Source organism: Fundulus heteroclitus, chromosome 11, assembly GCF_011125445.2.
Source record: "Fundulus heteroclitus isolate FHET01 chromosome 11, MU-UCD_Fhet_4.1, whole genome shotgun sequence".
Taxonomy (NCBI): Eukaryota; Metazoa; Chordata; class Actinopteri; order Cyprinodontiformes; family Fundulidae; genus Fundulus; species Fundulus heteroclitus.
The window spans coordinates 993,182-1,005,319 of record NC_046371.1 but is presented as its reverse complement, the minus strand read 5'-3'; the positions used below and the strand labels follow the sequence as shown (position 1 = coordinate 1,005,319).

General features: G+C 38.2%; 1 protein-coding gene across 1 annotated transcript; it reads left to right on the top strand.

Moving 5' to 3' along the window:
* Positions 1-5,951: 5,951 nt before the first annotated feature.
* On the top strand, positions 5,952-7,363 carry LOC118564618. Its single transcript, XM_036143499.1, has 5 exons — positions 5,952-6,135; positions 6,371-6,616; positions 6,696-6,867; positions 6,962-7,101; positions 7,179-7,363. The coding sequence occupies exons 1-5, from the start codon at positions 5,976-5,978 to the stop codon at positions 7,361-7,363; spliced, it is 903 nt and encodes a 300-aa protein (XP_035999392.1). The 5' UTR covers positions 5,952-5,975.
* The last annotated feature ends 4,775 nt before the right edge of the window (positions 7,364-12,138 follow it).

Here is a 12,138-nt window from a genome sequence, read left to right as displayed (position 1 = left end):
CTCAGAAAGAGGTTATATCCTCAGACAACTCAAACCTGAGTCACTCTGTGTTACATAGCATACTTTGTACACATTACTCAATACGTTACTTTATCACTCAAATCATGTCAACGCTTTATTACTTGAACTTTATTAATTAATTAATAATTAATCAATACTGTAAGTAAAATGTTCTCCCTTCTTGTCAACTGTTCTTTCCATCAGTGTTCCTATTTTCCTCCACCCATTTAATCTCCTTTCTGACTTCCTATCCTCTTCCTCTCTCCTCTCGCATCAATCTTACATTATTCTAAAACAGACATTATATAATTAAAATCAGTTCCAAAAACATTAGAATGTACAACATGAAAACTTCCAATTATTGTTATTTTTATTATTATCTCATCTGATTAAACACTAAAAATATAATTACCACAATATTTGGAGCTACAAGCAAAAACAACATAATAAATGGACATTAAACAGGTGGTTATCTCTTCCTCCATTATTCTCAGATCCCCTGTTACTGACTCCTATTTTTTCATGAGGAACTTTCATAAATTCAAACTGAGCAGTAGAAAAGCTAAACCTAAACCTGGAAGTCTATGCTCATAAATCACAACTATAAATCAGCAAAACAACTAGTAATAACTCTACTTCTAACTATCTGAAATATAAACTAAAGGTCACCACGCAGTTCTAAAACATCTTTAGACGAACCCTTGTTGATCCCTGGAGAACCAGCGTACCAGATTAGCGCCTTACAAAGAGTTTTCAATCATTCTGTTACATTTTATCCGAGTGTCTTTTACTCATGTGAGCAGCAACTCCTGGTCTTGTCTTACTTTTATTGATTATTTTTTAACCTGGACACAAACCAAACATTTATCACAGGATCAGCCCGATCCAAATAAAATGAATCGATTGACACACTCTCCATAACTCAGGGTAGCTCCCCATCCGTTGCTGCAGGTTGTGAAAAACAAACTTCCACTTCTTCTTCTTCTGTTTTAAAAGTGGTGCGCTCATCGTCTTCTTCTTCTTCTTCTTCTTCTTCTTCTTCTGTGCAGCCCATGTAGACTTGTAACGAACCTATTGAATCAAGTATCCAAGTACAGAACGTGCACCGCTACTCAAACCCAGAAATTCAGACCCCTCAACAACTAGGGGGCGCTATAACAAAGGACAATGCATTTCGGCCTGTAACCACCAAAATACTGGTCCCACACTCAAAAACTTCATATCACTTTGTTTATTGGATGATTCTGCAAAATAAAGGGAATTGGAACACCTTTCGTTTCCCAGCTAGTTTTTTGCGCTACATGGCTACAAAGGTTAAACCTTTCTTGTTAAACTCCTCCTACATTTTTTGTGCAATCCACGCAAAACTCCATATATAACTGTGTAATGGACAAATAAAAAAAGTTAACGCGGCAGATTTTTTTAATTTTGACTTTTTAGAAAAGTAATGCGAAAATAAGTGATTGTTAGCTAGCTAGCTCTAAATGTAATTGCTGCTTATTCTAAAACCCTAACAGATTTTAACATGTCCTTCATAACCTATACTCCAAAGCCTGCGGGGCCAGACATGGACTGGTAATCGGGCGTACCGGGCATTTTCCCGGTGGGCCGACGTGCTGTTTGGGCCGGCAGACCCGACATGTATATTAATAATATGTATTATTATTATTATTATTTATTTATTTATTTTTTAATATTTTATATATCGGCTTCGGTATATTTGCATAATGCATGAAGAAAAATAAAATCAGCAGCGCAAGAGTCTGTTCCGATCATCCGGCCCTTACCACAGGCTACTGCAGCCCATTGGTTATCATCCCTGACAGTCTAAAGGGCTAGGCTAATCATAAAGGAGAAAAACACCTTCACGCTCCATGTGGAACTTTGTGCAGCGGTGTTCACAGTAGTAATGGATAAGAAACGCAAGAGAGGCGCAGAGAAACTGCGCGAAAAAAAGAAACAAGTTCTTCAAACGGACGCTGCAAAATGTGTCAAACTGACATGTTCCCAACAGCAGGCCCTTCATCTGCTCCGGTGTCTGATGTAAAATATGGTGGTGGTGGTTGTAGTGAGTGACGTGCGGTAGGGTTCATAGCTGGTGAAGCACTGACGTCATCAGTCAGATTTACAAATATACACTCTACAGAGTAGACTCGTTGCAAAGTGCTGAAGGAGACTGGTTGAGCCAAATCAATTAACCAAGAGACATGGAAAAAAATATTGATTATTTGTTAAAAAAATAAATAAAACTAAATTATTTGTTATTTGATTGGTAACAGTTTATGAGTTATGATGGATTTCTGCATTTGTAACACATTCTAAAACTATAACCCACATTACGCACATTTCATTACAGAAACAAAACATGAAAAATTATCGCTGTCTTACCTCTACTTATAAATGAAGTGCATGCGGCGCTCTTTCTAAACAAAAATATCATCATTTTCCGGTAAAAGTTCTCTTTATCTTCTTCAGTTTTAAAAGTCTCTCAGTCTCAGTGGAGCTCACTGCCAGGGAGGAAAGCCTTCCTTCATCAGTCCTGTTCCGGCTGTATGCTTAGAGTCTTTTTAGTGCTTTACTTGTTTAGCAAAACTCGCTAATAATACATCCATAACTTGCTGTTACTCTACAGTTTTAGGATCAGGAGCGGTGCCCCTTGATCGCCCCCTGCCTAGAGGCCAAGGAACTGCAGGCCTCACCTACAACCAGTTATTTGCTGTTTATGATCGCCCAGCAGCACGAAAACATGTTACCTGCACACAGTTTGATGACCAAAACACAATTTGTAATCCACATACATTAAATTGTGGAAAATCAGTTAATAACTGTTTGAACAATTGAATTTATGATCTAGAGACAGGAAGATGCATTCACAGAATGGAAGCCAGCGCAGTTAACATGGGATTGCGCAATCCCAGGGGAGGTCAAGCTCGCTGCGGCCTCACCGGCTTCGCTATCAAGCACCACCAAGGATTTACATGAAAAATAGCGAAAAGTCTGCGATTTTAAAAAAAATATGATAAAAAATGAGGAAATTAGATAAATAAAATACTTATTACAAATGACTGAGTGAATCAAAATTTATATTAAGTTATTATATATTTTCTTTCTTTGCATGATGACAAGTGAGGCCTGGCCAGTTGGTATACACATTCAGTACACAACAAAAAAAAAAAAAAAATGTGGTGGGCCAGTCTAATCCAAAATGCCAGGGCCGATTTTTTTGTCCCAGTCCACCGCTGGGCGGGGCCTATTTCCAAAAGTGTAAAAAAAAAACTTGAAAACTTCAGAAAATTAGCAAAAATCTATTTTGTGGTGTAATGATCTCAGATTTTCAGGATGTATTCCTTGAATAAGGTGTAACAATTCTCTCACTGCATGTACTGAGGTTTTTAAAAGTTGCACATTCTGTTTTGTTAAAAGTTTGTGAAATGGAGAAATCAATGTATTTTCCACAAATATTGTTCAATCCCCAAAGAAATGGGGATTGAACATCCTCAAGCGGCTATCAAAAACCACTACTTCACGCATTGTTAAGTAGTCTAAAAGGATTGTTAAAAAGTCATTACAATGGTGTATTGTACTGCTGCCAATTGTAGAAATGGCTTTGGATCGGGAAAAGCAATGTTTAATTATCCGAAGGACCCGGTTTTGCTTCAAATTTGGATCCGAAAAGTAAATAGATTAGACAGACATCAACCGGACAATCTGTGGCGTCCAAGCCGATACAGCAAACTGTGTGCTGATCACTTCACGGCAGATTCTTTTGTCGTCAATCCTGATCTCGCAGCATCAATCGGATTCAATATATCAAAATTACAGCTTAAACCAGATGCCATTCCTACCCTGAAAATGGGGCACCCCGAGCCCACGGACACGGTGAAAAAACGTTGAACGTCGGCCTATGAAAAACGTCAACGAGCTGAGGTAAACATTAAAATATATAAATTTTAAAATTAAAAATATATATAAAAAAATCTAAATTAAATATATTAACATTAATATAGCTAGCAAGTATGTATTTGTTGAAGCTTTACCTTTCCATCAAGTCTCTACACCTGCTTTTCCATGCTAGAGAGAAAGAGGGGGTTGCTAGCAGGTTGCTAGTTCATCCCAGTGACAAATGCACACAAACACAATTAAGAGTAACCCGTTTATTTGGACTATGGGAAGAATCAGGAGTAGCTGATTTATTTTTATTATTTTGTCCTCCAGTTTTCTTGAATGTAACATTGCTGGTCAAGGACTGTAGGGCCGCCTTCTGGGGCTCGAGGTCCACGGACAGGTTCTACAGAAACAGAGGGATTAGATTCATGTAGGCACTGCCAAATAAAGACGGGTATATATATATTTATATATATATATATATATATATATATATATATATATATATATATATATACACACATATATATATATATATATATATATATATATATATATATATATATATATATATATAATCCACTGTAATCTCTTCCATTACATATATTTCAGACAGTTAGCTGTGCTCTACAAGCTTATGAGGCAAGTGTATGTCAAATGGAGTCGTCGGATGATGCAGAGGCTTGCTATGAAACCGACATCTCAACGAATGCCAAGCCTAATGTGTCTTTTGAACTACCTCTGACCACCCATGCATGTGTACAGACAATGTCAACTGGAATGGTATGTAGGACTGGGTCTAATATAAATTTAAAAATTCCTTCCATAAAACTTAATTTTCTCTACAAAAGACTTGGGAATTAGAATTTTATAAATCCCGATCCAAAGATCTTTTGAAAACTTATTTTCAGAATTGTAAACATTTCATTTTTTATTCATTTTCAGAATAAAATGTCACAGACTGAAACAGTTGTGAAATGCACTAAATCATGTCAAACTCCAAAATCCTGGCATGTCACTCCAGTTGCCAAATGTCATCGTGGGACCCAAAGCCTGCTTTCAAGAGCAAAGGATTTTTCCTGCCAGGTTAAGCTCGGCAACTCGGTTGAAAAGAACTGTTCTTCAATGGAAGTGGATTTTTCAGACGACAGTAGTGCTGCTGCTGCTGCTGCTGATGATGATGGTGATTTAGACTACATTCCTGAGGAAGATGAAGACTCTGACCGAGATTTTGAAATGAGCGATAAGTAAGTAAAAACATCAAATAACACAATGGATTAATTTAAAATTGTGATCATTAAATTTTGTATTTATCTTTTTTTGTTTAGAGAATATACTCACACCCCTATGAGAGAGAGGAAGTTCATAGTCTTCGAATCGTGTCTTCAGTCCCTCCTAGCCTTGTGTTTTTTATGTGGGAATGCCTGCAAAATAATATCTACAAAGGTATCGGGCACCATGGTGACCTTGACATCACAGTGTAGTGTTGACCCCTCTCATGTGAAGACCTGGAAAAGTCAGCCATCACATGGCACCATGCCACTTGGCAACTTACAGCTAGCCGCTTCCATAATGTTTAGTGGATGTAGTACTGTGAAGGCAGTCAATTGTTTTAAATTTATGAGGATTTCAACATTCTGCGTCAGTACTTATTATAACATACAGAAGGCATACCATATTCCAGCTGTGAATAGTCTCTGGTCAAAAAAGCAAGAGCTGCTCATCTGTGATGTCAAAAAAAAGAGCAAAGTCAGATTAGGTGGAGATGCCAGATGCTGCTCACCAGGGCACACTGCCAAGTACGGTAGCTACTCCCTTATGGACATGGACACCTCCAAAGTGTTGGACATGCAGCTTGTACAGGTAAGGTTGTGCTGTTAAAATACCCAGATTCTTATTTGATACCATGGTTTTTGTGAGCAAACCAACATCTGAGTCCACAAAAGTTAACAAACAATATATATTGGATTTAGTAAACGTCATGTTAGCGTGGTTTTTAATTGAGTACTCTTTCAATTACAGGATTATAGATTAACTAATATTATACTTAACCATTTTTTCAGTGTACAGAAGCGAAAAACTCATATGCAATGGAGTTGGAAGGCCTAAAGAGGTCACTTCAATTCCTAGAAGATGCTGGAGTCACTGTTACTGACTTGACAACAGACCGTCATTCCAGTGTTAAAAAGTTTATGCGCGAGATTTATCCCTCAATTAATCACTGGTTTGATGCCTGGCATATAGCAAAAGGTAGGCAGAATGGCTTGAATTATATCAATCATGGCAGAAAAAGTAGGTAAATGTTTACAATGATAATATATCCATATTTCTAACCTTACATAACAATATATATATATATATATATATATATATATATATATATATATATATATATATATATATATATATATATATATATATATATAGTTAGAAATATGGATAAATATGTATGGATAATTATATAATACACATTTACATCTTCCAGGTATTACAAAAAAGCTTGACGCATCATCAAAGAAAAAGTTATGTCACACCATCTCACCGTGGATCCACAGCATCTCCAACCATGTATATTGGTGTGGGGCAAGCAGTGATGGAAATGCTGAGCTGGTTGTGGCCAAGTGGAAGTCGGTGATGAACCACATTGTAGACATCCACGAACACCCATTTGAGAACTTTCCAACCTGTGCACATGATGAGTTGGTAGAGGACAGAGAGTGGATTGCAGAAGGTGAAAAATTATTTTCAGCGCTTCTCTAAAGTCAATCTCCTAAGGGCTTTTCATAATACTTCCTTCACAATCACTGCAGGTTCAAGGGCCCATGTTGAGGTGAACTCAATTGTCACTAACCGTACTCTGCTTGCTGACATTGGTAAATTGTCACCTCATGTGCAGACATCAAGTGTTGAAAGCTACCACAAGGTGGTGTGCTTCTTTGCACCAAAGTTCTTGCACTTTTTCTACCACAGTATGAATGCCAGGTAGGTTGCTTAAACCCTGAATGGATAATAACTTAACTGACATATTGTTATCCTAATTCCAAATATTATTTCATCATGAAAATTTCTGTTACAGATTGATGCTTGCCATTCTCCATTTCAATGAGAATTCCAACAGACAGCAGGCTAAGAACAAAGCTGGAAAAGAAATGTGGCAGCTCTCATTTCCAAAGGCAAAAAAAGGAGAACCAGTAGCCAAACAAGTTGAAGTCCCTTGTATGTATCTATAATGTTCAGTTTCACACATGGCTTTTCAACTTTCATGCATGAAATGCTTATTGTTTCTATTTCAGCATACATTGATGAGTTGTTGGATGAAGTAATGGCTCGTCGGGAGGCCATACCTTCTTATGAAGTTGCAAGGCAAGATTTAGAAGCCCAAATTGCTCCTGAATACGTGAAAGACCAATATGACAAGGTTGATAAACTCACAGTTGTGGCAACTAGGAAGTCGAGGTTTACACAGTTGGGTATTTAAAACCAGTGTAGTCTGCTGACTCCCAGGTCTCTCATATTTTATTTACTGCACAGGATGGAAGAACTCTCCTATTTCCTTTTCCAATGCGTCCCCAAATCCATCTGATCATTCTTCTATATGCAATGTACCTGTAAATCCTAAAATAGAAAGAAAATATGATGCAAAAAGTGTTTAGACCTGTAATAAAATAAAAAAATTATTGTAATGCTGTTTTAAACTAGGCCCTACTTAAGTGATATGTTCTGAATGTAATTGATGTTATATTTGTTTGCTATGTACATGTAAATGATTGTTTTTGTGTTTTACTAAAGCAATGTAGTTATATTTCAATGTTTTTTGCTGTTTCTAAATAAAATATATAGGCCTAAGGTGCAGAAACAACTGCATTTAATTTACAGTAAAATAACTACATCCCAGGTGCATACAGTGTAGGACTAGAATTTAGCACTAATACATGTATTTTCAATAAACAATTTTTCAACTACTTACTGGTTCATCATTTCCAAGAGGACCATGTCCCTCCAAAAATTCAACAAAAGATGCCTTGAGGACATACTGGTTGAGGCAGTTTCCCTGAAAGCCTTCATGTAAGGTTATACATTGCAGCCCAGCTGACTCGACTTCCTGATCAACAAGGTGCGTTTCTGTGCAGCACTTGCATTCATCCACTGTGGGCATAATCACACAGTTGCCACATTTGCACCTGTAAAATATAAACAATCCCGATTCATAATCACCAACCTAAAAATCTGAATTAGTAATGGTCAAATGGCTAATGTTAGTTTTTGTCTACTATGCCTACAGTACGAGGTTGCTTAAAAATTCAAATCAAAAACACAAAAGAAGTAGCTTAGCATTAGCATCAATTTGAATTTAATTAGACATAAAAGCAATTAAATCGACATCACTCTCAGAGGGGTCACTACTCGAAAGTAAAAAAAAAATCGTAGAATCAAAAAACATACCAGTCAGTATTTGTCAGTCGATGGGAACGGTCGCCAATATCCTCTTCACTGGCAGATTCTGAGTCGGACGACGACGTTGTCGGCCTTCTAGCGTGGTCATCATCGCTACTCCTACTTTCTCCACTTTCCTCGGTGTTGTCCCATAATTCACGCCTAACTAACGGCTCAAACGCATATGGCTGGACACAGCACTCCTCGTTTTTAACATTAAGTTGGCTCGCTTCGTATTCGTCCTCGTTTAAAGATACAAACTCCATCGCAAAGGTGAAAAAATACTGACACGCTATGTAAAATGACCGCTTCCCGACTACCTCCTGACTAGTGTGACGTCACGGAATTCTACAGCGGCTCCTCGTGGGTCACGTGACTGAATGAGGAATTTTGTGTTGTCTGCTATTTCAGTGAATTATTTTGTGCTATAAACAAAAAAAAGTTAGAATTTATTATTTTTTTCACTTGTGATGTTTTTAATTTTGTACATACTATAAAATGAGAAACTATAAGTATGTGGTTTTCTATTTGAACTTTAAGGGTCATTTTAAGGAACTCGTAACATCAGGGACTTCAGCTCAGACCCATTATTTCCTATCTCCCCTCTAAAGGAGCCCTTTACAGTCTTCATTTATGCATTTTCCCCACTGTTTATCCCACCCGCACAGCGCACGAGGGTAAAATTAAGCAACTGGATCAGCGTAAAGCACGCAGAGTGAAACCCTGCGTGCTTTAAGTGTGGCAGCTGAGGGAAAAATCTTGGACCGTATAGGCTTGATGAAACTCTGCATCATTCACAAATAAGACCAATATGGATAGAATAATGATAATCTGTAGTATTTTTTTATTGCCTGAATGTGAATCTGATAATTCATATTGTGCCTTTTAGAATCAACTACAATATTTTCTTATCAAAGTCAGGAAACAAAGATTTCTCTTCCAGGATCCAGTCAGCCATTCCCCCAACCACGCCCCCTAAAAACAAACATATTCTCGCTCTTAATTTTTGAAAAAGGTTGAGCGATCTGGTCAGGATTAATATCTTGGCCGGCAAAAAATACGCCTGGCCGGTCGATTATACATCAACCGGCCAACTTGGCCAGTGAATCACGAAGTTAATTTTGGACACTGCACACACACATTTATATATATGTATATATAGACCAGTTCATTGTTATGGTTTTGATCCGAGTTTTACGTGCATGCGCACCGGACTGGTTGGCAAAAGGCGAACACAATGGCGGACGCAAACAAAGGAAACGACGAGTTCTCGACGTATTTTTCTTCTTTAGATAACGTATCACAAGATCGTTGTAAGACTAAGTTGATGGTTGATGGTATCAGATTGCCAGATTTATACAGCAAAAGCCTGAAGAGATGGAGTGAGTCTGTGAAATGCTGGCCAAGGGTTTCGTACGGCGAAATATACAGCTGCCTTATAAACACACAGGCCAGTGCACACGAGAGAGCACGAAAGCCCCTGAAACCACTGGACGGCTACAATTATTTAATATCAGGAAAAAGGCTCCAGCAACCCCATGAGGGATTAAGCGGGTCAGAAAATGGATGGATGTTCCGACATGTTTGTGTAACATACGAAAGCAGAGTCGGACTCAGACCGCGCCTCAGCAGAGAGGAAGACATGCCTGGTAGGTTAAAAAAAAAACATTGTTCACTAAGGATTATTTTGTTGTTTTTGTCTTGTTAATCCTTTTCACAGACTCATGCCAGAGGGTTTGCATACATTGTACATGTACGTATATTATTACGAAACGAACGTTTACGTCTTGACTTAAATATATATCCTAATGTTTTATTTATATAATGATTTAAGTAGAACAATGACCAGTGCAAAATTCAATTCAATTCAATTTTATTTATATAGCGCCAATTCATGAAACATGTCATCTCGAGGCACTTTACAAAATCAAAATCAGTCAGATTATACAGATTGGTCAAAATGTCCTATATAAGGAAACCAGTTGATTGCTTCAAAGTCCCGACAAGCAGCATTCACTCCTGGAGAACCGTAGAGCCACAGGGAGAGTCATCTGCATTGTACATGGCTTTGCTGCAATCCCTCATACTGAGCAAGCATGAAGCGACAGTGGAAAGAAAAACTCCCCATTAGCGGGAAGGAAAAACCTCCGGCAGAACCGGGCTCAGTATGAACGGTCATCTGCCTCGACCGACTGGGGTTACAGAAGACAGAACAGAGACACAACAAGAGAAACAAAAAAGCACAGAAGCACACATTGATCCAGTAATCTGTTCTACATTAGATGGTAGTAGCGGGTGAGCCGTCTTCTCTGGATGATGTCACAGTTTAACAGAACGTCAGACCAGGTGTGCCTACTATGAAGAAAAAGAGAGAGAGCAAAAAGTTAAAAGCTGAAATGACGACAGTCATTTCAATGTAATACAATGCAAAACTGGAGAACAGTAGACTGAAGAACAGTAGAAATCAGTAGAGTGAGAAAATTAGACCCTGATGTCCTCCAGCAGCCTAGGCCTATCACAGCACAACTATAGAGATAGCTCAGGGTAACATGAGCCACTCTAACTAGAAGCTTTGTCAAAAAGGAAAGTTTTAACATTAGTCTTAAAAGTAGACGGGGTGTCTGCCTCACGGACCAAAACTGGGAGTTGGTTCCACAGGAGAGGAGCCTGATAGCTAAAGGATCTGCCTCCCATTCTACTTTTAGAGACTCTAGGAACCACCAGCAGACCTGCAGTCTGAGAGCGAAGTGCTCTGTTAGGAACATACGGGGTAATCAAAGCTCTGATATATGATGGAGCTTGATTATTAAGGGCTTTATACGTTAGAAGAAGAATTTTAAATTCTATTCTTGAATATTCTTGAAGCTAAAACAGGAGAAATATGATCCCTCTTGTTGATTTTCATCAGAACTCTTGCTGCAGCATTTTGGATCAGCTGAAGACTTTGAACTGCATTTTGTGGACTTCCTGATAGTAAAGAATTACAATAGTCCAGCCTTGAAGTAACAAATGCATGGACTAGTTTTTCAGCATCACTCCTGGACAGAATGTTTCTAATTTTGGCGATATTCCTGAGGTGAAAAAAGGAAACTCTGGAAACCTGTTTAATATGGGATTTAAATGACATGTCTTGGTAAAAAATAACACCAAGATTTTTTACTTTATTACCAGAGGCCAAGTTAATGTTTAAGTTTTATAGGTATGCATAAATCTGACTCAGTCTAATTCAGAGTTCAAAGTTCCACAATAAATTTCTTCCATGAAAACTGCAGCAGCCGCTGTGGGATGTTGGAGGCTTTTACAACCGGTCTGGCATCCTTTGGCCTTATCGTGGCATCTTCGTGGCACCCAACGGCCACAGACCTCCAAAGTGTGCCAGCGTGTTTTCACATAATATTTTTATATCACCACATTTGTTTTTCTTATCACGAGTCAAACCACTCAGTCACCTTTTAACTTTATTAAATTGTTTCAAAATGTCTATTAAATGATGTGAATTTAGCGTATGATTAATTGAAAGTAAATATGGCAGTGCCACCAGAACTGACACTACTAGGTGCTGCTGTCACCGGAGAGCCTGGCTCCAGGGATATCCACGTCTAGTGATAAGAGTTAATTTGTTTATGCATGTGTTACACGTCTTTGTGTTTGTGGGTGATCTGCTCTTTTCCCTGGTAACTGCCTTTGCAGCCACAGCCTGTATTGTCTCCTAATCCATAACAGCTTCTTTCAAATATGGATGTGGCTCGACTTTATCAGTAGACTTTCTTAAATCTTAGTCTTAAGTCTTAGTCCGGCTGGTTGTGCTGTTCTTTTTAC

What these genes read in the sequence shown, in the direction of transcription:
- LOC118564618 (XM_036143499.1), top strand. Translation starts at nt 5,976, where the DNA reads ATGGAGTTGGAAGGCCTAAAGAGGTCACTTCAATTCCTAGAAGATGCT. An exon ending in TGCCTGGCATATAGCAAAAG is followed by an intron (nt 6,136 to 6,370) that starts GTAGGCAGAATG and finishes TACATCTTCCAG; the next exon opens with GTATTACAAAAAAGCTTGAC. An exon ending in CAGAGAGTGGATTGCAGAAG is followed by an intron (nt 6,617 to 6,695) that starts GTGAAAAATTAT and finishes CAATCACTGCAG; the next exon opens with GTTCAAGGGCCCATGTTGAG.